General features: G+C 36.1%; 1 protein-coding gene across 1 annotated transcript; it reads right to left on the reverse strand.

Annotated features, from left to right (window-relative positions):
* Positions 1 to 7,937: 7,937 nt before the first annotated feature.
* Positions 7,938 to 14,783, reverse strand: LOC127412329 (proteasome subunit beta type-1-B-like). The gene is made up of 6 exons (XM_051648590.1): positions 14,616 to 14,783; positions 13,982 to 14,089; positions 13,769 to 13,850; positions 10,064 to 10,193; positions 9,873 to 9,979; positions 7,938 to 8,229 (listed from the first exon to the last, which is right to left on the reverse strand). Exons 1-6 carry the CDS (start codon positions 14,714 to 14,716, stop codon positions 8,044 to 8,046), a joined length of 714 nt encoding a protein of 237 aa, XP_051504550.1. The 5' UTR covers positions 14,717 to 14,783; the 3' UTR covers positions 7,938 to 8,043.
* Positions 14,784 to 27,450: the final 12,667 nt, after the last annotated feature.

Here is a 27,450-nt window from a genome sequence, read left to right on the forward strand (position 1 = left end):
TAGCAAATTGTTGTTTGATTTTATGTTTACTAATGTTTAATGAAGGGAGTGTAAATTAGTACTTAATACACATAAAATCTGGATTTTCATTTTTGATTACTTAGTCAACATGCAACAAATAATCCAAAAAAATCTGATTAGATGACCTAAAAGTGTAATCTAAAAGATTACTGATTCCAATTTGCAATAAGTACCAGATTACATTTCTAAAGCAGTCTACCAAACACTGGAGAAAAGATAGAACATGTCGAAGGTCTCTGGTGAGTTTAATGGATGTAGCTTGAAAGCTCTCTAGGGGAGTTGCATTTAAATGAAGGTCTTTGATTTGCGATTTAAAAATAAACCTAACCCAAGTACAATAACAATAACAGTAGTCTAAGTCGGATATGTGCAGCCAACATAATGAAAAGCTAGTTATATTTATCAAATGTACGCTGGCGGCCAAAAGTTCGGAATAATGTACAGATTTTGCTCTTATGGAAAGAAACTGGTACTCAGCTGATCACAATGTATAGCCAGGACAATAACGTGAGAAATTACTATTACAAATTGAAAAAAACATTCAGAACTTCTTAAACTACTTCAAAGAGTTCTCATCAAAAAATCCTCCATGTGCAGCAATGACAGCTTTGCAGATCCTTGGCATTCTAGCTGTCAGTTTGTCCAGATACTCAGGTGACATTTCACCCCACACTTCCTGTAGCACTTGCCATAGATGTGGCTGTCTTGTCAGGCACTTCTCACGCACCTTACAGTCTAGCTGATCCCACAAAAGCTCAATGGGGTTAAGATCCATAACACTCTTTTCCAATTATCTGTTGTCCAATGTCTGTGTTTCTTTGCCCACTCTAACCTTTTCTTTTTGTTTTTCTGTTTAAAAAATGGCTTTTTCTTTGCAATTCTTCCCATAAGGCCTGCACCCCTGAGTCTTCTCTTTACTGTTGTACATGAAACTGGTGTTGAGCGAGTAGAATTCAATGAAGCTGTCAGCTGAGGACATGTGAGGCGTCTATTTCTCAAACTAGAGACTCTGATGTACTTCTCCTCTTGTTTAGTTGTACATCTGGCCTTCCACATCTCTTTCTGTTCTTGTTAGAGTCAGTTGTCCTTTGTCTTTGAAGACTGTAGTGTACACCTTTGTATGAAATCTTCAAAATTTCAAGCATTGTATAGCCTTTATTCCTCAAAACAATGATTGACTGATGAGTTTCTAGAGAATGATGTTTCTTTTTTTTTTCTTTCTTTTTTTTTTTTTTTGCCATTTTTGACCTAATATTGACCTTAAGACATGACTTAAGACTATTGTATACTGTGGCAACACAAAAACAAACACAAAGACAATGTTAAGCTTCATTTAACGATCTAAATAGCTTTCAGCTGTGTTTGATATAATGGCAAGTGATTTTCTAGTACCAAATGATCAATTTAGCATGATTACTCAAGGATAAGGTGTTGGAGTGATGGCTGCTGGAGATGGGGCCTGTCTAGATTTGATCAAAAATGACTTTTTTCAAATAGTGATGGTGCTGTTTTTTACATCAGTAATGACCTGACTATACTTTGTGATTGGTTGAATGCCACTTTGGAGAATTAAAGTGCCAGTATAATTCAGAAACTGTAAAATCTGTACATTATTGCAAACTTATGGCCACCAGGGTATATCTAAGAGCTGACAAGCAACAATTAATCTCAAAAAAGTTACCAAGTCCCATGATTTTCCATGTGCTGTCAGATAGGGGGCTAGCTGAGGATTCTCATACAGTTCATGTTTCATCAGAATATGAATGATCTCTCCTGTCATGAAGGCATCATCAAAGGTTTGTTCACAAAAAGGCTGGGAAGTGGGAATCGACTTGCAAATAGGACATTTAATTCAGAGCTTGTACCTCAATTGTCCTGCTTGTCTTATGTCCTCTGAGAAAATATAAAATGATTGTTAGTATACACATTCAGAAAACAGACTGGCAAGAGCATGTCCCAGTCACATATCACCCCAAAATTAGAATAATCTTTAGACTTTTAAAGCACATGTTCTTGTCCAATTCTTATTACCATAATGTAAATACAACCAGTTTTAGGTAATGTACTCAAAAAGTAATCCACAACAGATTACTAATCACTTCTCAAAGTATAATTATGTTACTTTGCTGAAAAGGTACTCTTACTACTAATTATTTTACTTTTAAGTTACTTTCAAAAACACTTTTCATCAAAGCATTTATTTTGTCACTAAATAATGTCTATAATTCCTTGTATACTGTCGCCTGTAAATCGTGCACTCGGTACCTCACACAAACAGGTGCACATATGAAAATAATTCATTTTCACATGTTTTCTACAAAAATAATATTATTTTAGACATATGTGTAACCCAAGTAATGTAAATTATAGGTGCACTCAGTAACTTTTGTGTTTGTCATCTTGGACTTGGACACTTAGTGACTTGGATGCAGCATCATTTAAAATCAACAGTTTTCAGTTTCAGATGACATTGTAGAAATTTAGTATTCACAGTCAGCCATGATTACTTCAATCAATGAGTGAAAGTGTCAAATAACAGGACGGATACTGAGATTAAGTGAGTAGTATTCAGCTGGTCATGTGATTCTAACATGGCAGCCCCCATATGCGGACCCTCTCCATGTAGAATAAAACAGCTTTTATAAGGTTACTGATATGACTGGAATCTTCATTTTAATATGAGTGCTCATGATTTCCAACATACATTGTAAAATTACAATTCATGTCTTTAAGAGTTAAACTTTTTAAATGAGGAAGCACCTTTAACGAAAGTAATTAACTTCAGTGAAAGAAAGTAACTGTAATCTGATTACAAGATTTAAAATTGTGATTAGACTAAAGTAATTGGGGGAAATGTGCTTAATTGTCATAAAATAATACAAACAAATCCTAAATTAATCCTAAAAATGTGTGTTGCATAATTTATTTTACGCAACCAATCATTTCTTACTTGAATTTCTTATTTTATTTTTGTTTCAAAATGGGGCATAGACGTGCTTGCATGAGATTCACTGCAAAAAAAAAAAAAAAAAAAATCTTTGACATAAATCTTTGACATTAACCTGCTCAGACATTAGCAGGGATGGGGCGGAAGGATAACATTTTTTTTTTTTTTTTAAATTAGTAATTATAAATACTTTACTAATTTCTTTGCTTTTTGAGTATTTAACCATTTTCTTGTATATACAGTATATACTGTACCTAATTTAATCCATTTTTCCTTTATCACAGATAACAGCCTATTCTGTTATATTTCTCACAAAAAGCACGGTGGTAATACACTTGTTTATTTATTTATTTTCAGACATGGTCTGTGATAACCTCATGTTTTTGACATGTGTCATTGTAAAACCATGGTGTTTTTTTTTTAAGTAATTTGGAGTACCATGACAGTATCATGAAATATGAACATGATCGACCATTCCGTACAATAATATTCTAGACGCTGAATCCTTGGCGGAAGAAAGTAGTCGCTGTCATAAGAGCGTTTTAGGGACAAAAACCAGAAAATGTCTTGAGATAAAAACCTGAACGATGTCTTAAGGTGTGGTAACCATGGTGTAAGTGGAATAATCAACATGTAAGTGCAGCCGGTGGAGTTTCTGGTGCCCCCTAAGGTATGATGCTGCCCCTCTAGGGAGTTGGTGCCCTATGCAGACTGCGTAATACGTGTAAAGGGAGCGGCGGTACTGTGGTAGTCTAATGGTATTTTTCTGAAAGTGATTTGTCTAATGGCTTATTAGTTTCAACAAAAACAAACTGGCTTTGGCTGAACCTGACAGCTCCTTCAGTTTATGTTAATATTCTATAAAAGACTAACTGAATTTATATCACTGAAAGCAACGTGACCACTCCCATTATAATTAATAAATCTGTCTACACTAGTGGTATGCAATGTTGGAAATGCGTTAGGAATCGAGTAATATTCTTTTGATGAACTTACAACACAATACATGGAGGGGGCTTTTTATCTGACCTGATACTCGTCTGAGGTAACAGCAATTCGATGCTCCGGGGCGAATTCAAAACTGCATTTTTTGCTTCCTTGAAGGGCGCTGCTGCGGGAGGGGATGCCACTCGAAAGTTCGTTCAAAACAAAAGTGAGAAAATTTATCTTTTCTCGGAGGGCCCTTCCACAAGACTGTTAGTGAAGGGTATATTCATACAGTAATGCCATGTTTATGATGAGATTTTAATTTTGTTAACTATTTTAATTGAATTATTAAAATTTCTCCCCTTTTTCTGGATGACCAAACGGGCACCTTTAGAATTGTGAAAGAAAGGGGCTTGCGCCCCTGCTGCCCCCATTCTGTGCACGTCAGTGATCTTCGATCATAAGCCATTAGCCATAAAATTTAAGCATGGAATACATTTTGCCATCTGAACAAACATGCTGGTGTTGTTGGTTTATCATCAAGTGCTGAACTCGTGTACAGATTTACAAGGAGTCAGTTGAGCATTAATGGCTGATTTGATTGGTGTCTTTACTATACTATTACTTCTGGCTGCTACAAGCCCTCCTGCTCTCCCTCAGATGAGAGACAAACCAATTTAAGTCATTTGTGAACAGAAAACCCCTCTTTGCCCCATATGGTATCATCTTAGAGGATTTTTATGTTGATCAAAAACATTATTTCAACAAACCTGATCTCATGAAAATTAAATGTATTTGGTTTCTTATACGTTTCACGGCAGTTCTGAGGTGAAATGTCATCTGTGTGTGCAAAAAGAGTTAAATGTTCTCCAAAACAGGTGAGGTTTTTATGGTCAAAACTCTGTTGAGTCAAATCAGTAAAACCTACCTCCCTACCCTAAACCTTTAACAAAAGGTCACAAAAGCAAATGTTAGATGAAAAACGCATTTGCTGATGCAAACACAACATTTTGTGGTGCCTCTATAGGCCTGGACTGTGAGTCAAAATCGCCCCTGGAAAAATCCAGCCCATCTGGCCCACGCGATCACCCATGATCGCACTCTGCGGCCAGTGGCGGAAATGCTGTATTAATCAGGTAGCACTGTTTCATCACACTTTGAGTATTTTGAGTGGCTCACTACTCAACCGGCACACTGGGAAAAGTCCCGGTGCTCCCAATCCAGTCCCTCCCTGTGCTTCTGTGACACTTTCAGCTCACGTGTAGTCGACTCACATGCTCTTCAGGACTTGTACCCAGGTCCTATGCATCAAAAAGTGTGGAGTTCTATCAGTTGAGCTACTGCGCAATTTGATCACGCTCGAACAACCTTGTAGTAAATACTATTTACTAAATATGTAAATATACAGTATGTAGGTTATAAAAAAAAAACAAAAAAAAACAAAATGCATTCTATTATCCTACTGTCAATTTATTTCTCACAGCTTTATCTTGTGAGAACTAAGAATAAAAATAATCTATTAAATAGAAGAAGAACAAATCATTTTAATAATTATACAAGGCATATTTGTTATTGGAAACTATAAATGGAATCGAGTCACATTTAAAATGGGCTTTTTGTTTAGTTTTGACACACTCTCCATTTAAGCGCTGCCCTTATACGTTTATATCAGAATACAGATACAGACAATTTTGCCATTTCAACAGATACAGACACATGCTTCACTGCACACCCCTAATGGACACCATTGTCCAAACTTGCTTTTTGTGTTCCATGAAAAATAATCTCATATGAGCAAATAAATAACGTCAGAATTTAATTCTGGGGGGCACTATAATTTTAATAGACTAAAGAGATAATGACAAGAGTGCTTACAGGTTGGCTGCTCAGGTGGCTCTCTGGTCTGAGGGGATCCTTCTAACTCAGTGCTGGCCTGGAAACTAAGGCAGGTGTTTATTAGAGCCGCTCAAGCCCTTTCAGTCTCCGTGTCACTGTCACTCTGTGCAAACCCCAGCAGACACAGAGCCCAACTGCAGCAACTCCTACCTGACACAACTAGATGCACCAGAATCATGCAAACTCTTTTTATAAATGCAGACCAATATGTAGACAATCACTATTAAAAGGTGAAATAAACTATAAAATTCAAACTAGTGGGCATTATACCTTTGCATTCTCTTTTTAATTGTTAAACAGAGAATTAGCTCAAAATTTTGTCAGTTGAATTGGGATGTATAGACTAGTTCTCGGGTCTTTGGTCTATTTGAAAGCTATTTGAGGATCACGTGACAGTTGCACTTCAGACACAAATGCAAGTAGGTATAGCTGCAGGCCGGAGATCTCCAAAAGGGGGCGTCACCTCCACACACGGTTAGGGTTAGAATTTAGATATACACTAATGAGCCAAACCATTATGACTACTCACAATTGAAGCGAATAACATTGATCATCTCCTAACAAGGCCACATGTCAAGGTCTGGGTAGATGAGATGGTAAACGAACAATCAGTTCTTGTAGTCAACGTGTTGAATGCAGGAGAAATGGGGAGGAGTAAAGACCTGAGTGACTTTGACAAGGGCCAAATTGTTATGGCCAGACGACTGGGTCAGAGCATCTCTGAAACGGCAAGGCTTGTGGGATGCTCCCAGTCAGCAGTGGTGAGTACCTACCGACAGTGGTCCGAGGAGGGACAAACCAAAAGCCGGCAACAGGGTGTTGGGCGCCCAAGGCTCATCGATACACGAGAGCAACGAAGGATATCCTGTCTGGTCCAAACCGACAGAAGGTCTGCTGTGGCACAAGTCACAGAAAATGATAATGATAGTTACGGGAGGAATGTGTCACAACACACAGTGCACTCTGCTGCATATGGGGTTGCGTAGCCGCAGACAGGTCAGAGTGCAAAAGGGTGTCCACCGTCGAATGCACCTACAATGGGCAAGTGTTGGAACTGGACCTCAGAGCAGTGGAAGGTTGCCTGGTCCGATGAGTCACGTTTTCTTTTATATCACGTGAACAGCCATGTACATGTGGAGAACACTTTTTTGCCATACAAAGAATCATTTTACCCAAAGTTCTATAAAGAACACTTTAACTACTGCTTTAAAGAACCACAGTAGGGTTCCTGAGAGTGATGCCATAGGAGAACCCTTTTTTTTAGTTCCACATAGAACCATTTTATCAAAGGTTCTCTAAAAAAACCTTAAACCACTAGTGTTTTAAAGAACCATAGGTAGAATCATTTTCACGTAGCATATTCAAAATCATATTTTTCAAGCCTTGAAAGCATAACTGTGAAAATCAAGCATTTTCCAACTTTTCCAAGACTGTACAAACCCTGACATGTGATCATTCGCTGACCACATTAACCATATTCAAATGGACCTGATTAGTGTGTTTGTATATGATGCAATGTTAAAGAAATAATCCAGATTTGATACAAACCAAGCTAATTTGACAGCATTTGTGGCATAATTCAGATTACCACAAAAAAAAAAAAAAAAAAGTTTAATATTCGCAGCAAAAAACGAGGTTATAGTGAGACCCTGACCAATTTTTTGAGGGTTTAAAAGGCAGAAATGTGAAGCTTTTAATTTTACAAAAGCACTTACATTAATTCTTCTGTTAAAACTTGTGTAGTTTGAGCTGTAAAGTTGTTTAAATCACAGTTTTAAAGTTTACAGCATTATGTTGTCATGGCAACAAAGTTGTAAAAAAAAAATGGATGTACATGTAACTGTACACAGAAAAGGTAAGCAAGTCATTTTATCATACTAAAATCATATAGCTTGTCTTGTGGCTATACTTTTGAAACAGTGAGTACTTTAATGTTTACGGATTGCCCTTCTTCACTTCCATTTTAAGTGCCTCTCTGGAACCAAGATTTTTGTTTTGTTTTGTTTAAAGAAAATGAGAGACGAGTTGAATTACATTTTTGTTGTAATCAACATTATGCCACAAATGCTGTCGATTGAGCATAATTTGTATTAATCCAGGAATATTCCTTGAATGGCATAATAAATGGAGTAAAATACAACACTGGTATTGGTAACGTATTTATTCTTGAGAAAGAATATAAAAAGAACAGCAGAAAGATGTATGCAACTGTAGAAAAACAAAAACAGACTAATTTTGGCAGAGAACACGTCTCAGTCTTTCCTCAGTGGCACAATCTCATCTCGAATGCCTTCCTTGGTGATGATACAGATCTTGAGGGCGTCTCCAGTATAGACGTCTCTCTCTGCAGCGGAGATGAACACATCCTTCACCAGCTGCACGGCCTTCTCCAGAGTCAGGGGCAGTTGCTCCACATTCTCCATGTTTTTGAATCCAATCTGAGCATATGAAAAACTCATTTAAGCTTTTGGGATGATGTTCACAAATCAAACATCACAATGGCTTGTGAGCAAGTTTCTCTACACACAAGAGAAAAATATAGAAGATTAAATATCTTAGAGATCAGCAAAACCATAAAACCACACTGTTTACTAGTAAAATTTCCATAACATCCAACAATTTTTAAGGTTTTATTCATTTACACGACTTTTCCAATCCTGGAACAATTTAAAAATTCCCTGATATTTCCAGGATTTCCATGAAAGTGTGAATCCTGTAGTTAGGGGCCAAGCACTGAAAGTGCATAGGCATCTATTGTATTCATTAGTGTTCTTCTTCTTCTTATTATTCCGCCAATGAAGTCTATGGCAGCCCATAGAACCGTACATAGGAAAGTTATGAAATTTGGCACACTGATAAAAGGACACTCTGCACTCTAACTGACCCAAATTTGAGGTCTCTAGCGCCACCAACTGTTCAAGGTTGCACTTTTGTTTATGCTCACAACTTTTGAACCGTAAGGCCTATGATTCCTTGGCTCATGCCAAGTCTAATGCACACCATGATTTCAATTTCCATCTGACTAGATTTTCTGCCATTTAGAATTTTCTGAAAAATCTACTTTTTCAAACTCCTCCAAGACCGTAACTCCGATTTGCACTAAATTTGTTGTGTATCATCTAGGGACACTGGAGACAAAAAGTTATTAAAAGCTTTTTGATAGACCAAACCGTTCTCGAATAATGCTTCAACGAATTTGACAGCGAGCACGCCAAAATGGTTGTAAGGCTGTATCTTTTCCATGCTTAGGCGTATTGACGCCAAACTTGGTATATGTCATAGCCATAATGACTTGAGGGTACCTGCAGTTTCAGGACAGAGCCATCTAGTAGTAAGTAAATATGGAAAAACAGCCAGTTAAAAAATTTGATCTCAGTGATTTGGACCGTGGCATGATTGTTGGTGCCAGATGGGCTGGTTTGAGTTTTCAGTTTGTTTTGAAAAACAAAAAACATCAAGTGAGCGGCAGTTCTGTGGACGGAAATGTCTTGTTGATGAGGAAGTCAACAGAGAATGGCCAGACTGGTTCAAACTGACAAAGTCAACGGTAACTCAGATAACCACTCTGTACAACTGTGGTGAGAAGAATAGCATCTCAGCATGAGGGGGACCTACACAATATTAGGCAGGTGGTTTTAATGTTGTGGCTGATCAGTGTATATATATATATATATATATATATATATATATATATATATATATATATATAGTTTAAAGAAGCTTATTTATAGGAGCAAATCACATTTTTGAATATTTTTAAGCATATTTTATCCCCAAGTTATCATAACTGTAATGTGTCGATGTTTACATTTATTTTAATTTTCATTAATCTCAGTGGTAATTTTTGCTGTTATTACTGTATTTACTGTAATAAAATTATTTTTTTCATTAAAAATTGCATTTCTTAAAGGCAGTACAATGCAATAAATACTTAATACAAATTATTACTATTTATTTATTGCAATGACTATCATGATTGTAATGAAAGCAATGCAAAAACCCTTAATGGTACAAAATGCATTTCATTTTCTTTAAGGAAAATAATAAAATAGATAATCTAGATTAACTTGAATTTTTTTACCTGGTTGTCCAGAAGAGGCTGCAGCATTGCACTTGCTGAGCCACCTGCTTTGTAAGTGTCTCTCTGGTACGATCCAACCGGATCAAAACTGTAAACAGCACCTCGACCTTAAAAAAAAAAAAAAGGGGAAATAAAAATATATTTCTTTATAATTTGGACAAACCATGCTTGTCTGAGTTTCGCAAACTCACCCTCCTCATCCAGACCACCGATGATGTTGTACACGTAGTAAGGGAAGAAACGCCTTCCATACAGGATTGTTGACAGCATAGCTGCGATGGCTCCACTGGTCATGGTCTTATTATTTGAATGCTTGTACATCTATAAGAGGAGGAGGATCACTTATTAGGAAACACGTTGATTATATAAATTAGAAGATAACTCCTTTCATGCATTCTTCAACATCTTGAATGACTTGACAGGACTGATGTACTAACCCTTAAATCTAAACTAGAAACTTCATAGACATACTGCGATAAAGACAGATATCTTACGTTGATATTATTCTACAATTTGTTTGGTAAAAGAACAGATACATAATTTCTGCAATAGTTCCACTGTATTCCACCATTACAGTAACAAAGTTTCACTGCTGAAGAAATTCAGAAGTCAACAACACAAACTTAGAGGACATATTACAGTATTTTTGTTGCATATCCCATTATTATAACAAAGCTGCTGCAAAAATTTTAGGCTAGTAACTAAAATTACTAAATAAATACTTTTAAAACCATTTAATAAATCAGTTTGGCTAAAATTCAAGTTTCATTTCAGACTGTGCTCAACAAATTATAATGTCATTCTATTTATTTATTTTTTTAATTAAATCTGTTAGATGTAAATGTGTACTGTTAACTAGATTACCATACCCTTCATACAGCCCTATTCAGATGGGATTGGTTTAATATAAGGATGTGTGATAATGTAATAAACACCAGAGCTTTTCTGTGATTTTAATCCCATGTGAATCAGTCATATCAGTACCTTTTTCAGACTTTATATGAATTGTGTGTTCCTGTGGTGCTAACAATTACTAATCCTGTGCAAATTGATATATTACCCAATCTCCTTGAGAAATGAGTTTAAAATATAGAGGCACTCTTGGACGCATTTTTTTTTTAAACCTTTTTGCAGTTATTGTGACAGTAAATCTATAATACTTAATATCAGACCTCCTTCAAAAAAATGTAAGGTTTAGGAATATTTCTGAGCTGTTTCAACATGAACACGTCAACGACGAAGAAATGCCCAACTCTGCAGTTTCAGCAGACACTGCTTATCTTGTGCGAATTGACAGCAAACATTACAGGCATCCTCAGTAAAAATTACTTTAAAGACAGGCGAGATGGGGCGTTCAAGTTAAAACTAATTTCGCTTAAACAGGACCACCAGCGATATTAACAACAGAAAACACAACACAGCTGCACACAAACCAGAGAACAGAACTAACAAAACATGTCTGAAGAGTTTTTTGTCAAAAAATAGATGCATTTCAATGTCCAGTACTCGATCAAAAAGTGTGATGTATGAGGCTGAAGGTAGCTACAAGTCCCGCCGCTCCCTATATGCAAATTACGCAGTCTGTGTAGGGCACCATCTTACCCAAGGAGGGCACAAGAAACTCCCCTGGCTGCCCTTAAGTGTTGTGTTATACATTATTCATGGACTCAAAAGCAGTCGCGGAACACAATCGCTTTGCGCTCGCACCACGCATCACATTTTGGACCATGCCAGTTCATAGCGAAAGGGATTATCAGGCGCGACACCAAATAAAGAAACCAAGCGATCAACAGAATGTCCCATTGCTCGTCGCAGCTGCTTAGGACAAAAAACTTCACTGCATATCGTTTGCCGTCTGGTTAGGACACAGTGTGACTGTTGCTTCCTTCAGCCCCATCTCTCTGTTTAATTGAGGACTGCATAGAAATGCATCTATTTTTCGACTACAAACTCTTCAGACATGATCTGTAAGTTCTGTTCTCTGGTTTGTGTGCAGCTATGTTGTGTTTTCTGTTGTTAATATCGCTTGAACGCCCCATCTTGCCCGTGCTGCGTAACTACTGTTGCTTTGTGCAAAGAGCTGCAGACTCATGAACGTGCACAGGAGAATAACGGTCAGTAAACATTTTTACTAAATAATATATTAGATTTCAGTTCGTTTCTCACCAAACCTTATATGCTTTCATAATCATGAGTCTCATGGAAGAATTTATTAGACTTCTGAATTATAATTTTGAAGCTTGAAGAGGTGGTCACCATAAACTGCCATTGTATGACATCACTGAGCACACAATTTCTTCACAATTTCTCCCTTTGTGTTAAGAAAGTCATATAGCGTTATAACAACACGGGTGAGTAAACAATGACTGAATTTTCATTTTTGGGTGAACTAATCCTTTAAGTCAATATTCCCATCTCTAAAAATCTAAGAAATCTGGCAAATGCATGTGTGAAACAGAATTTTGGGTCATGTGAAAACTTTATCCTAAATACCCACTGTTCATTTACTGTATATCTGCGCAAGTAATACTGTGTGACATAAGATACAGACAGTTGTGAAAAGCATGGAGGAGATTCTACATTATAAACATAAAAAAAATAAATAAATACTAATTTATTAAATGCCAAAGCCAACATACTGTTATTCTCCAAACATGGTTTAGGGTTTTTTCCAAAATCCCCAAACTATTTCTAACATTAACTCCTCATGGAGCCAAACTCGGCACAGACCTTCAGACTGTTCTGACTAAGTGTGGTATGACTTTTCTAACAGAGTGGATTTACGTTTTGTTTGTTTTTTTTCACACAGGGGATTATATAAAAAAAAAGAAAAATCCCCAATTTGGAATGCCCAATTCCCACTACTTAGTAGGTCTTCGTGGTGGCGCAGTTACTCACCTCAATCTGGGTGGTGGAGGACAAGTCTCAGTTGCCTCCGCTTCTGACACTGTCAATCTGTGCATTTTATCATGTCGCTTGTTGTGCATGACAGCACGGAGACTCACAGCATGTGGAGGCTCATGCTACTCTCCGCGATCCACGCACAACTCACCACGCGCCCCATTGAGAGCGGGAACAACTAATCACGACCATGAGGAGGTTACCCTATGTGACTCTACCCTCCCTAGCAACCGGGCCAATTTGGTTGCTTAGGAGACCTGGCTGGAGTCGAAAAATTCAAAAGTAAACAAACCCTTTTCAAAAGTCTTTTAAGCAAGTCAGTCCACTGGCGGCCATCTTTGGAACAATCCTGGGCAGTTATTTTTCTATGTAAACAAGCAGCATGCAAGAGCAGCTCCTATCTACTTGAATGAGGAAAGACCGAAATCTCAGAAACGGTTGGTCAAGATTACGAACAAAGAACGTATTTCAAATCAGCAGTAAAATCTGACAACACTGGAATCATAAACATTAGCTTCTTTACCTCAAATTATGCTAAAAAAAAAGCTATTTTCCCGGTTTGTATAGCTAATGCGTATGCATGTTCTCAAATTGACTGACAGGCGATGTCTGTACCTAAAAGGTGACTGGCTCTTTTACCTGTAAGGCGGGACTTCCTTTCTACATCTGTTTACCATTCCGATTTCTCTCATTCAATTTAATAGAAGTGACCTGTCTCTGCTAAATAGTCTCTGCTTCTATTCAGATCTAAGCTGCCTGACTATCTATGTGACAGTCCATCTGACAATCTAGCTAGCTAGGTGTTTTTCTTACTGTAATGTCTTTGTAACAATCAAACTTCTAAAACTAGTTTAAACTTTAAGACAAGGCTTTGTCAAGCCAACATCAAATTCTGTCTTGACGAGCGTTTACCTATCAAGTTGGAAACTGATGTGCATGCACACACAATCAACGTTACAAAATTATGTACTTTTCTAGTCCACTGTCAAACCCACCTTCAGTCTTGCCTCAATGATTTTGGTTAGCGTCAAGCAGTCGCCATGGAAACCACTGCAGCCGAGCACAGTAGTGTTTGTCCTTGAACCAGAGAGATCAGATTCAGCTTTCAGTATATGATGTGTCTCATCTTTATGAACTATCTGTAGAGTTATAGTTACATGCACTGACTGACACACAAAATGCATCATGTTGAACACGCAGTCACTTACAGTTTGTAGCACTTAGGGGAATCACGGCTGTGGATGCTGTATCCCTCACTTAAACGTGTGTCTGAAGCCACAATAGCAAAGTCTTCACCAGCCACGGCCAGCACAGTCCTGAAAAATATAATAATAATAATAAAAAATAAGACTTAAGTGTTTGCTTAAAAATAGTTTGCTTTGCAACTACTGTGAGAAGACATCTTACTTAGATGGGGGGAATAGTCATAAAATAATCATTTGAATCCGCATTTAAACCATGAATTGATTTGGCAAAATTCAGACAGGCATGTAAAAATCAGCAGTTTTGGCATGGTGGGATTTTTATTTGAGAAAATGCAAGTAGCAATCTCTTTATTCCCCATCAAATACTGCGTTTTTGATAGCGAAAGTAAAACAGACCTCAGTTCACATCAACTCAACCCGTATTTACAGAGTTGTGATTTTACATCAGTAGCTCAATTTAATTCTTGAAATGACCAGTGCTTTTGAAGCTTGCAGAATCCTGAATCACACCACCAAACAGACTTTATTAAGAGTTTATAACTGAGATTATGTTATGAATTGAAGTGTCATGTTCGCTAGCTGTGGCTAAGGAAGACAAACAGAACCCTGAGAATATCGCGTTTTGCAGTGTTCTTACCCTCCGTTGAAGGCATAAGGAGAGAATTTATGCTCCACTGGTCCCGTGTAGTGATATTCTTTCATCTTTCCATTCTCACCGTAAGTTTGTGCAGACAGCATGATGAACCGAAAACAATAAACCCGCTGTATCACTGCAATATGGCCACCGGAAGAGGACAGCTCATGTGTTCCTGTGCAACGTCACAGTTTGTAGTCACGTGGTGATTATACCGCCGTCTACTGGTATTTGTTTTTTTATTTATTTATTTATTTTTTTTTACTTATTTTTACAGGTGGATGCAGAAGTTATAATTACTATATTAACCAAATTAATATTTTTTAATACAATTATAAAATAAACTTTAACTAAATATAATAAATCAACTATATCTAATATATACAATAATAATGATATCATTCTAAATTTAATTACATTTTTATTGTTCATTTTATATTTATAAATTGTAAGTGCCTCACTGTTACTTCTTTTTGTTTGTTTTTTTTTAAAGAAAAGGAAGAGCAAGTCAAGATTAAACACACGTCAAATTCGTAGACGTCATCTTTGAGTTTGTCATCATTTGCTACCAAAAATTAATTAATTAATTAATTAATTAAAAAAAGTTATTTAATGACTTTAAAAGTGTGGTGTAACCAGCAAGTAAAAGAATTAAAATAGTTTCCTTGCTCTTTGAATACATGAGAGTGTACACTTCCAAAAAAGTTTTCAAACATATGTTTCAAAGTGAATATATATATAAAAGTTTTTAAAATATTAATCATATTTTAAGATAAAATGGTTTCACTGCTTATTTAAAAAAAAAAAAAAAAAATGCATTATTCAGCACAACTCATGCCAATATTTCTTTTTTCAAGAATTTCAGCTTTTAATGAGACTTTTTTTTTTTTTTTTTTTTACTGCCTCCGGAGGGGCATGACATTTTTTACTTTAAGCCCCAGGAAAAATATTAAAATGACTTTGAACCATGTAAATGAAAACATGTTCAAGTATTTGTTTTGTGTGAACTGCACTTGTAATGTATTTTTGAATAATTTATTAGATGTGGACAAAGAAATTTGCATCACGACATTGACCCATATATCGATATATTTATATAATGTTTATATACATTTTATATTTTTTGTTTTGTTTACATTTTTATTGTACTATATTATTATTTTTTACTTATTTATACAGGTGAATACAGAACTTTTAATTACAAAGGCTATAAGAAAACGTTACAAAGTATTAATATATTAATATAAAAATTGTAACAATCAAATTTTAAATTTGATATTCCTTTTATATTTATATTTATTTATGTTGTTTGTTACTATGAGGTATATCTTTGTATAACAAATAAATGTGTAGACCTAAAAAGCGTAAAAATAATAAATAAATAAAAACAAATAGGCTTTACAGAGTCATGCTGTAACAGAAAATGAAGCTGTAATGTCTTAAAGTCATCATTGTGCAGTTTAAATTAATAACAAGATTATGCCTTTTGTAGTTTCATTTCATGATTGGTTTTCCCCTTATTGTTTTCCCCAGATGTTCCTCGTTTCCTTGTTTGTCCATGTGTATTTAAGCCCTTGTTTCCCCTGGTTTCTTCATCAGTCTTTACATGTGTTGTCATGTTGGGTGTCTGGTTTCCTGTGTTTTGCTGCATTTTATTCTGAGTTGCTTTGTTCATCTTTGGTTTTTCATTAAAGCCGCATTTAGATCCTCATTCGTCGTCGACCTCATCACACTTGCTTACTGTTGGTTGACATATAAACATATACACATACTGTATATACAGTATATATGTCAACCTATATACATATTTTAACACTTTGGTTGTAGCTTGTTCTCAAATATAAAGTAATTATGAGGTATATCATTCCTGTGTATAAATAAGCCATCTATTGGTGAACATTTTTATTTGTATAGCGCTTTTCACAACACACGTCGTTTCAAAGCAGCTTTACAGGAAATCATGCATTAACAAAAGATTTAACAGTAATATCTATAAAGTCTTAAGAGTCATCATTGTGTAGTTTGATTAAATATGATTGTAAATTGTGTATAGAAATTAAATAATTAAATAATAATTGTATTTAGAACTCCTGTGAGCAAACTGAAGGCAACTGTGGCAAGGAACACAAAACTCCATAAGATGTTGATTAATGGAGAAAAATAACCTTGGGAGAAACCAGACTCACTGTGGGGGCCAGTTCCCCTCTGGCTAACAGCATGAATATAATGCTGATATTACTTCTGTATAGTGCAAGTCATGGTTTAAAATTATTAAACTAAGTAAGTGTTAAGGGCCAGTGTTTAAAACAAAGATTTTGTATGAACTGTAAAATTAATGTCTAATGTCTTTGAAGTCCATCCTGGATTAACTGCAGAAGTTCACACAGATGCATTGTCCTTGTTAGTTGGCTGATGAAGGGTTTTGTTGGCAATTAATTGATAGTCTATGTATTCCATTATAAGAGTGTTGTCCATCATTAGACCGAGGTGATGCAGGCAGAGATCTGTGAGGTGCATTGCAGTTCAACCGGCAGGTAATTTCTGTGAGGTCTATCCTAAATCCAAGGTTCAGGCAATTGCATATGAAGTATCCCACGTCTTATGGTTGGAGTTGGCATCAGTTCATCCTCTGAAGACTGAAGTGATGTCGGGCTGGCACCGGCTGTAGTTTAATCAGAGAGACAAACAAGGTCAAATTAAAATCTCTTAATTTTCACTGGACTCAGGTTAAAGACTAGCGATGCAATGACTATTACAACAAAATGTAAAATTGCTCCTAAATATAACTTGTATATATAATCTTTTATTATTCTTCAAATCACCCTTAAGCTATTTGATAGAAATTCATATTTTGTTTGCCATTATAGAAGTGCTGTGGTAGAGCTGACAGAACCGACCTTAGTTCATTCACCTAAGCTTGTATTCTCTGTATAGCTCTCAACAACAACAACAACAACAACAACAACAACAACAAAAATCCTATATTTATATTACGGGTGAACCTGGTGAGAAACACTTCTAGAAATTCACCAACCTGTGACTAGTCAAAAACTGTTTTGTCCATTTTAGTTATTAAATAATAACTTGACTTACACTAATTTTACAACTCTTTTATTCTAGAATATATATACTGTATAAAAAACATCACTAAGACATAGTCAGATATATCCTGACACAGGCATTCTAAGCTTCTAGTGAAATTTGTCGGCCATTCACACCCATACCTTTAGCTTCCCACCTAACAGGGAACGTTCCAACAACTTTGGCTAACATTATTTAAAGGTTTGGAACAAATGTTGTAAAAAAAAAACATTAATGGAACATCCTTATAACGTTATTAACCTTAAAAAAACGTTCTACTAATGTTAAGAAAACTCGACATTTTCATGTTCCCACAACCACAACGTTATGTTTGGAAAATGTTTTAAGAACATAAATTTGCTAGCTGGGTTATTGCATACCCTAAACCTACAGTACAATTAATCTTTGTTGGGTGTGTCACCTTAATATCTGCAGGCACATGTGGATGTTTTGGCATAGAACTTATCGAACCAGGGAGTGTTAAGGCGAAGCTGTCTCCACCCTCTCCGCTGAAGTGTTTCATGACTCATTTGAAAATTTTTTCTTTAATTAGCTGATGTCTCCACGACTGTATTTCATCAGTAACTCTTTTGACTGTTCACTGAGATACCACACCCACCAATATGCCCCATGCGCTGCTCACCTCTGATTCACATGAAATCATGAGTGCAGGAATTAGGCCGCACCAGAGTTTCTATATGAGTGGATGAAAAGGGTGGACATGATTTTCCTTGAATCTTCTTCTGAATGGGCAGTTTCAGGACTTCAGGCCTAAACAAATGATTTGATTCATCTGCAAAGATCACCTTATAATAAAAGCATATAGTGGATGTGTCAGAAAAACAAAACATGCACAAAACAATACCATATCAATGTGCAGTGAGATAGCAGATTGTATCAAACGTTGCGATGTGGAGGGAATTGTGACCAGTTACACTCATTTTATTTTTATTTTTTAAAGATTTATGCATTTCAATTTCATAACAAATTTCCATTATAATCAATTGAGTAAAATTAAGGTAATAAAACTTAATAAGATTGCACAATTAAATCTGATGGGAATTTGTTATGAAATTGAAATGCATAAATCTTAAAAATAGGCTTAAATATTTTTATTAAGCGCTAGAAGCAGTTTTTTTTTTTAAAGATTTTTTCCTGGTAATAAAGAACGGAATATATTTTCATCATCTTTGTATTTTTATGTCAAAACGGTACAAAATTATCAAATGCACGTGACATCAGTCAAACAAGTATTAGGTCAGAAGTAATCCAAAAGTAATCCAAATGTAATCAGATCAGATTACCTCAAATGTAATCTTAAATATTACATTACTGATAATATATTTGCTTGAAATTTGTAATAAGTAACGGATTACAATTCAAAAGTAATCTGCCCAGCACTGCTCATGTAACTTCTAGAAAAAAAGCTGCAATAAAAAACATTTTGTGGTGTGGAACTGCAAAACTTGTTCCCAAGACTTCCAGCTCCATTCTGAATTGCCTCAGGCAGATTCAGCACCAACAACAGCCAATAGTTTACAGGACACGGGCTTCTCACTGCCATCAGATAAAGCTGAACAGGCTATTCATTTACATGAACAATGCTTCTGTACAATGTACATCTAAAGAAAGCAACAACAACACATTGCTACTCATATCCTTGTCTTTTAGAATATATAAAACATTTAGCTAGAATTTGTAAAACAGAAAAGAAAAGAAAATATATCCCCCACTTTCACAATTTACAAAATACACTATAATATATTGCAAGGATTTTAAGGTAATATTTACAATTAAATACTGTATTCAGAAGTTTACTGTGAAATAAATGCAGGCTAGTCATTGTCCATTTTTCCTACTTATCAAATTACTTAAAAAAGAAAAAGAAAAAAGACCATACTTGTTGCACTGTGGGATCCCATAATGTATTTAGAATGAAGTTAGTAAATAACTTGGTAAAATAATGTATATTTCTTTATACAATTAACATCTAACATATCTTATTAAAGACACAGTTATCAGTGGGATTCTACAGAACAGTACTGCTCCTTACTAGAGATTTCACAGCACACAATTGAACTCTTATGTATGTTCTGTTGAGATTGACTAACTTACTTTATCTTTGAGGTCCCAGAGACCCAAATGATGTACACGTAAAAAAGAATAATACCAATTTCAAAATTATCCAACTATATTACCTTCAAATTCTTTTGATATTATCTATAATCAAAACCCAGTATATATTATTGAAGCTTTTTTTCTTACTATTTGAATCATTAAAGCTGCACTATGTAACTTTGTGCTCTCTAGCGACATCTGTGGTTTTTGAAACTTAAAATTGCAAGCAATTTTCAGAAGAACAATTTACGTGAATCGTGTTTCAGCACTGCTCTTCTGGCGGATGAATCTCATGATTTGAGCTTACCTGGACATCGTCTCTGTGTGATCATGACTGAGAGATATTCAGAGCTAGAGTCATAAAGTGCTATTTTCATGTTGATATTGTTATACAATTAAAAATGTAAAAGTGAAGTATTACTTGCTTTGATGAAGATAGATGAAGGGGGGACTGGCTGTGAGTGCCGTCCCCATCTAAGCATTGAGTGGGTGTCTGTACATATGCATCGCATACATTGCATATGTGGTTTTTGCGCTTTTGCATCCATCCAGACTTCAGTGATGCTGTCCTGAACTGTGTGAGTATGGCAGACTGAACTAAGCGTAGATCTCCAGCCGGAACATGAGACTGCCAGTTCTTCTTCTCTTTGTTTATGGACATGACATAAATTTAAATAGGCATGCACTTTTCAGAAAGTTTATTGTTATCCATGAAGGCCTATAGTAATGTTTTTTACAATAACGTTTGAGTCAACATGTGAAAATGTATTACATTTCATAAAGGCTAAATACATACATTCACACATGATTATACGTAATGTAAACATTTTCAAGGAGGACTTAAATGAAGCGTGATATCAAGTTGAAATTTCACAAAATATCAAGTTAAAAAGTCATGAAATATCAACCGGATCTGTTAATTTTACTGTTTATGAGCTATTAACTAGTCCTTCAGACCAGTTATTTTCTTTTCGATCTGATACCAACAATTTCAAGACCAATATCGTTGATACCGTTACCATTACCAATACTTCTATTAAATTGATTTTTTTTTTTCTTTTTTTCTTGGGATAAAATGGTTATTTAAAATAGAATTGTTAGTCATAATTCAAGTCATAATTTTTTTTTTTTTTTTTTACATTTGTGAGCCTAAACAGAAAATTGTTAGACTTCTGTTTTGTTTACCCTTACAAAAAGTAACTATAGTTTAACCATGGAATTTAGTTAAAAAATAGTTACCACACAATTAACCATGGTTGCTACTACAATATTACTTTAGTACAACCATGGTTTCACCCCCCTCCCCCACCCAAAAAAACAAAAACAAAAACAAAACATGGTTACTACAATATTACTTTAGTAAAACCATGGTTAGCTATTTTTTAAATTACTTATTAACAACAATTATAAGAAATAAGAAATGTCACTTTTAGATATGTTGTTATTTTAGTGTGAATTTACTCCAGAGGCAGTGGTGTAGAAGCATCTGAAGAGGTGGGAATACTGTGAATATAAGAATGACCCCCCCCCCCATGAAAAAAAAACACATGCACCTGATCTCTAAAATTCATTTACTTTTATATACAGTACATATGTAAAAAGTGTAAGATTATTATTATTTTTTAATTAAAAAAATAGTCCCACATAAACTTACATCATGTATTTCAGGGTAAGTATCTTGCTGGCATGGTGTAAATTACACTGTTAAGAACCATGTTATGGGAAGGAGAACATGGATGCCATGCGAGGTTCGGACGTGTGAAAAGCGAGCTCTGCGCACTTTGCTAGTTTTGATACTTTTTGTGTCATAAACGCCCTGGTTTCATCGTGAGTCGATACACCCTGATCCATAACTGTTCTAGGAAGATAATATATCAAAGAATTCAAAATCCTCAGGCTCTGGAGACAATAAAAGACACTTTTGGAGTTTGTTTTGTGTAGCAGCACTCGTTCGGAACAGTGTTGTGCATGTTCTTTGTGTTTATGCCTCCTAGTGGGTGGCGTTAGGAGTTTTCAGTGGTGGCTCATCAGTTAAGGCTCTGGGTTACTGACCAGAAAGTCAGGGGTTCAAGCCCCAGCACTGCCAAGATTCCACTGTCTATCTGCTCCAGGGGTGCTGTATCATGGCTGACCCTCACTCTGACCTCAGCTTAGCTGGGATAAGTGGAAAAAAAAGATTTCACTGTATATGCGTGGCAACATTTTTTTGGCTTCTTCATATTGTTTGGACTTTATTTTGTGGAGTATTTCTTGCAGGATATTGGAGTGATTGGGTCATTTGTTTCACTCATGTAGCTCATTATTTATTGGGTCATTTGTTTCACTCATGTAGCAGTTGAATGGGCCGGCTCACTTTCACTGTCCGAAGAAACTGAACGGCCCTTTTTTTAATTTTATTTTTTTATTTTTTTTATTATTCGTTTTTATTTTTTTATTTTTTTGTATGATGGTTCTGCTAGAGACTGGAGTTTGTTTTGTGGAATAACACACCTTCGGGACAGTTATGTGGATGAATCTACGTGTTCTCTGTGTTTATACCACCTATTGGCTGGAGTTTGTTTTATAGATTATCTTCTGTTGTGTAATTCTGTTTTATAGAAGCACCGGACTTGAGCAATCCGACAGCAAAGTTGTCGTGGGGGCTATCGTAGGCGTTTGAGTTTAGAAGGATGGACACCGGTTGGCGCTGACGTGTGTGGGTTAATGCGCACATTTTTCTTTTTTCTGTTTGTTTGGTTCGGGGCGAGGTTCAGTGATGTCTCCATGACTATGTTTCATTTCAGATTGTTGCATTAATGTGGAATGTGGTCTTTATAATTTTAATTTTGACACACAATCTATTTTTTCTAATATGTCAAAATGTAAAATGTTAATATGAGTGGATTGTCTCTCTCCACGTCGAATTGTGAATGGGTTGCGGCACCCCATGAAAAAAAGTTATTTCTCTTCTTAAACATAAGAAATGTGATATAGTATTTCTTCAAGAAATGCATCTTTCCCTGCAGGAAGCTGAAAAATTTAGGAAGATATGGGGTGGACATGTTTTCTTTAGTGCTGGCTCAAATAAGAGCAGGGGAGTCATTACACTGATAAGTAATCATCTACAATTCAAATGTCTCAAACAGATTAAAGATAAATTAAGAAGAGTCATTATAGTTTTAGCAGAAATTCAGGGGAAAAGTCTGATTTTGGCTAATATTTACGCACCTAACTCTGATGATCAGGGCTTTTTTATAGATCTTGAAGGGAGGTTGCAAGCCGCTGGCACCCCTCATGATCTAATATTGGGAGGAGACTTTAATCTTTTGATGGACTCAGTCCTTGATCATAGTGAAACAAAAGTGTGTAAGCCCCCTGATGCTTTACAGGATGTGTAAAAATCTTGGTCTAATAGATATTTGGAGACTGAACCCATCTGGTAGGGACTATACATTTTTTTCATCAGTCCATAAGATTTATTCTAGAATATATTTTTTTATGTCTAAGTCCCTCATTTCATCTGTTGTTGATTGCTCAGTTGGAGACATTTTAGTCTCAGATCACGCCCTGGTGAGTTTAGAGGTATTGCCACATACGGAGAAAAATAAATAATATACAGTGCATCCATAAAGTATTCACAGCGCTTCACTTTTTCCATATTTTGTTATGTTATAGCCTTATTCCAAAATGGATTAAATTCATTATTTTCCTCAAAATTCTACAAACAATACCCCATAATGACAATGTGAAAGAAGTTTGTTTGAAATCTTTGCATCACATCACATGTACATAAGTATTCACAGCCTTTGCTCAATACTTTGTTGAAGCACCTTTGGCATCAATTACAGCCTCAAGTCTTTTTGAGTATGATGCTACAAGCTTGGCACACCTAGTTTTGGGCAGTTTCTCCCATTCTTCTTCGCAGGACCTCTCAAGCTCCATCAGGTTGGATGGGGAGCATCGGTGCACAGCCATTTTCAGATCTCTCCAGAGATGTTCAATCGGGTTCAAGTCTCGGCTCTGGCTGGGCCACTCAAGGACATTCACAGAGTTGTCCCGGAGCCACTCCTTTGTTATCTTGGCTGTGTGCTTAGGGTCGTTGTCCTGTTGGAAGATGAACCTTCGCCCAAGTCTGAGGTCCAGAGCACTCTGGAGCAGGTTTTCATCAAGGATGTCTCAGTACATTGCTGCATTCATCTTTCCCTCGATCCTGACTAGTCTCCCAGTTCCTGCCACTGAAAAACATCCCCACAGCATGATGCTGCCAACACCATGCTTCACTGTAGGTATGGTATTGGCCGCGGTGCCTGGTTTCCTCCAGACATGAAGCTTGCCATTCAGGCCAAAGAGTTCAATCTTTGTTTCTCATGGTCTGAGAGTCCTTCAGGTGCCTTTTGGCAAACTCCAGGCAGGCTGTCATGTGCCTTTTACTGAGGAGTGGCTTCCGTCTGGCCACTCTACCATACAGGCCTGATTGGTGGAGATGGTTGTTCTTCTGGAAGGTTCTCCTCTCTCCACAGAGAAATGCTGGAGCTCTGTCAGAGTGACCATCGGGTTCTTGGTCACCTCCCTGACTAAGGCCCTTCTCCCCCAATCGCTCAGTTTGGCCAGGCGGCCAGCTCTAGGAAGAGTCCTGGTGGTTCCAAACTTCTTCCATTTACGGATGATGGAGGCCACTGCGCTCATTGGGACCTTCAATGCTGCAGAAACTTTTCTGTACCCTTCCCCAGATCTGTGCCTCGATACAATCCTGTCTCGGAGGTCTTCAGACAATTCCTTGGACTTCATGGCTTGGTTTGTGCTCTGACATGCACTGTTAACTGTGGGACCTTATATAGACAGGTGTATGCCTTTCCAAATCATGTCCAATCAACTGAATTTACCACAGGTGGACTCCAATCAAGTTGTAGAAACATCTCAAGGATGATCAGTGGAAACAGGATGCACCTGAGCTCAATTCTGAGTGTCATGGCAAAGGCTGTGAATACTTATGTACATGATTTTTTTTTTTCATTTTGTATTTTTTAATACATTTGCAAAGATTTCAAACAAACTTCTTTCATGTTGTCATTATGGGGTATTGTTTGTAGAATTTTGAGGAAAATAATGAATTTAATCCATTTTGGAATAAGGCTGTAACATAACAAAATGTGGAAAAAGTGAAGTGCTGTGAATACTTTCCGGATGCACTGTAGTTGGCGCTTTAATGTATACCTTTTGCAAAATCCTGAATTACAAAAAATGTTAAAGGTAGAAATCAATGTTTATATGGAGACCAACTGGTCCTCAGTATCCTCTGTGGGCGTGGCTTGGTTCAGAGTTTTATGTGTGACGTATTGGGCACTCAAATTTCATTTTGCCCCAGACTCTGTATTTTAGGCTATGGGGTGGTCATCAATATAGGGGATAAACACATAAAAAATTTGGTCCTGACCAGTGTTATGATAGGCAGACAGATTGTTTTAAGGGGATGGAAGTCGGCTGGAGCGTCCTCATTTCGGGAGTGGTGTGCAGAGATGGGGAGGGTAGCAGTTTTTGAGGAGGTGTATATATATATATATGGGTGGGGTTGGTGATTGGGGAGGGGTAATAGTGGGGGTTAAATCTTGATTCTGTGTATATATGTCTTGTTTTTCTTTGTTATCTGTACGAATCAATAAAAAATGTTAATCGGGAAAAAAAAGACAGTCAGCAACACCACCACGGCTGCTCCCTCTGCAAGTCCCACAAAACAGCATAATCATGGTAGTCATTCCAGTGCTGCAGGATTGGGTCTTGTGCCCACCGCACTATGTCTGCTGATCCCAGCAGCCACCCTGGGCTTCCTCCACACTAGATCTTAAATTGGATGCAATATTAACCATAGATGACCTAAACTGAGTCGGTGACAAAGATGAACTGTCAGTCACCCAAGGAGCAAACTTATACAAACTCTTGAAGATAGAAGGCACAAAGGGGAGTGGTAGACACAACCAGAGCTAACATTTGTAATGGATTTTTTAATATGCCAAATTAAAATGAATAAATATTTAGTTATTTGTTTACACCTGTTTTAGGGAGCTTACATCAAGGTTCCTTAAACTCAAAGTTCAATAGGAAGAGTGTTTCTTAGATGCCCAGGATATCAATGGTATTCTGTTAAGGCAACATTTTAAGCAAGTTCCCAGCTCAAACTTTAATCAGTAATAACCATTCATTTCAAATGTGTTTCTCAAAGTTTATTATATCATTTTCTGTAATGGCATGATTTGTACACCCAATTTTACTAAATGTATCTTATTAATGTAATCCATCTCTTCTTACAATATTTTTTTTATTAATTGTGATAAGCCATTAATTGTACTGATGAAGAATGTGTCAATACACTCAATTAAAGTGGACGTTTGTAAAAAAAAATAAATAAATAAATAAAAAAATAAAAAAAAGGAAAGGAAAAATGGTAACTTGATGTTAAATATGTATTTAAATTAATAGGTGTCATTAATATTCCTTTTATTAGGCTACTATGAAAATTGTTAATACATTATTATTACTCTAACTAATAAACTAATTCATAATATGCAATAAACTGTTAAGCATTGTAGCTAATATGAGTGTAGTAATGTTCACGTTAACACATTATCTTGAAATACCATATACTGTATATCCTACATAAACATTTATGATTGTTGTTTTATTTGTGTACTATTGTGTGCTTTTCTGTGTATAGTGAAACTGTTTTCCTACTTAGAAATATAAATTTAAATGATTTGATATCACGTGAAAAAGGCACCACCGACAGCATTAAAAGGCAAAAATAAAATAAAATAAATAAATCAAAAACTAGCAGAGGTGCAATAACATGCAGTATTTTCACAAAGTTTCACTGCATAAGTTCAATTTAAATGTGTGTGTGTATATATATACATATATATATATATATATATATATATATATATATATATATATATATATATATATATATATAATGTACAGATTTTGCTGTTTCGGAAGGAAATTGGTACATTTTTGATCAAATCTAGACAGGCCCCATTTCCAGAAGTCATCACTCCAACACCTTATCCTTGAGTAATCATGATAAATTGATCATTTGATACTAGAAAATCACTTGCCATTATATCAAACACAGTTGAAAGCTATTTGGTTCATTAAATGAAGCTTAACATTGTCTTTGTGTTTGTTTTTGAGTTGCCACAGTATGCAATAGACTGGCATGTCTTAAGGTCAATATTAGGTCAAAAATGGCAAAAAAGAAACAGCTTTCTCTAGAAACTCATCAGTCAATCATTGTTTTGAGGAATGAAGGCTATACAATGCTTGAAATTGCCAAAAAACTGAAGATTTCATACAAAGGTGTACACTACAGTCTTCAAAGACAAAGAACAACTGGCTCTAACAAGGACAGAAAGAGATGTGGAAGGCCAGATGTACAACTAAACAAGAGGAGAAGTACATCAGAGTCTCTAGTTTGAGAAACAGATGCCTCACATGTCCTCAGCTGACAGCTTCATTGAATTCTACCCGCTCAACACCAGTTTCATGTACAACAGTAAAGAGAAGACTCAGGGGTGCAGGCCTTATGGGAAGAATTGCAAAGAAAAAGCCACTTTTGAAACAAAAACAAAAAGAAAAGGTTAGAGTGGGCAAAGAAACACAGACA

Source organism: Myxocyprinus asiaticus, chromosome 21, assembly GCF_019703515.2.
Source record: "Myxocyprinus asiaticus isolate MX2 ecotype Aquarium Trade chromosome 21, UBuf_Myxa_2, whole genome shotgun sequence".
Taxonomy (NCBI): Eukaryota; Metazoa; Chordata; class Actinopteri; order Cypriniformes; family Catostomidae; genus Myxocyprinus; species Myxocyprinus asiaticus.

Excerpts from the sequence above, each read along its gene's own strand:
- LOC127412329 (XM_051648590.1), bottom strand. The coding sequence starts at position 14,716 with ATGCTGTCTGCACAAACTTACGGTGAGAATGGAAAGATGAAAGAATAT. Across the intron at positions 14,090-14,615 it reads CCTTATGCCTTCAACGGAGG|GACTGTGCTGGCCGTGGCTG; the intron begins GTAAGAACACTG and ends TATATTTTTCAG. Across the intron at positions 8,230-9,872 it reads AGCCTCTTCTGGACAACCAG|ATTGGATTCAAAAACATGGA; the intron begins GTAAAAAAATTC and ends TCATATGCTCAG.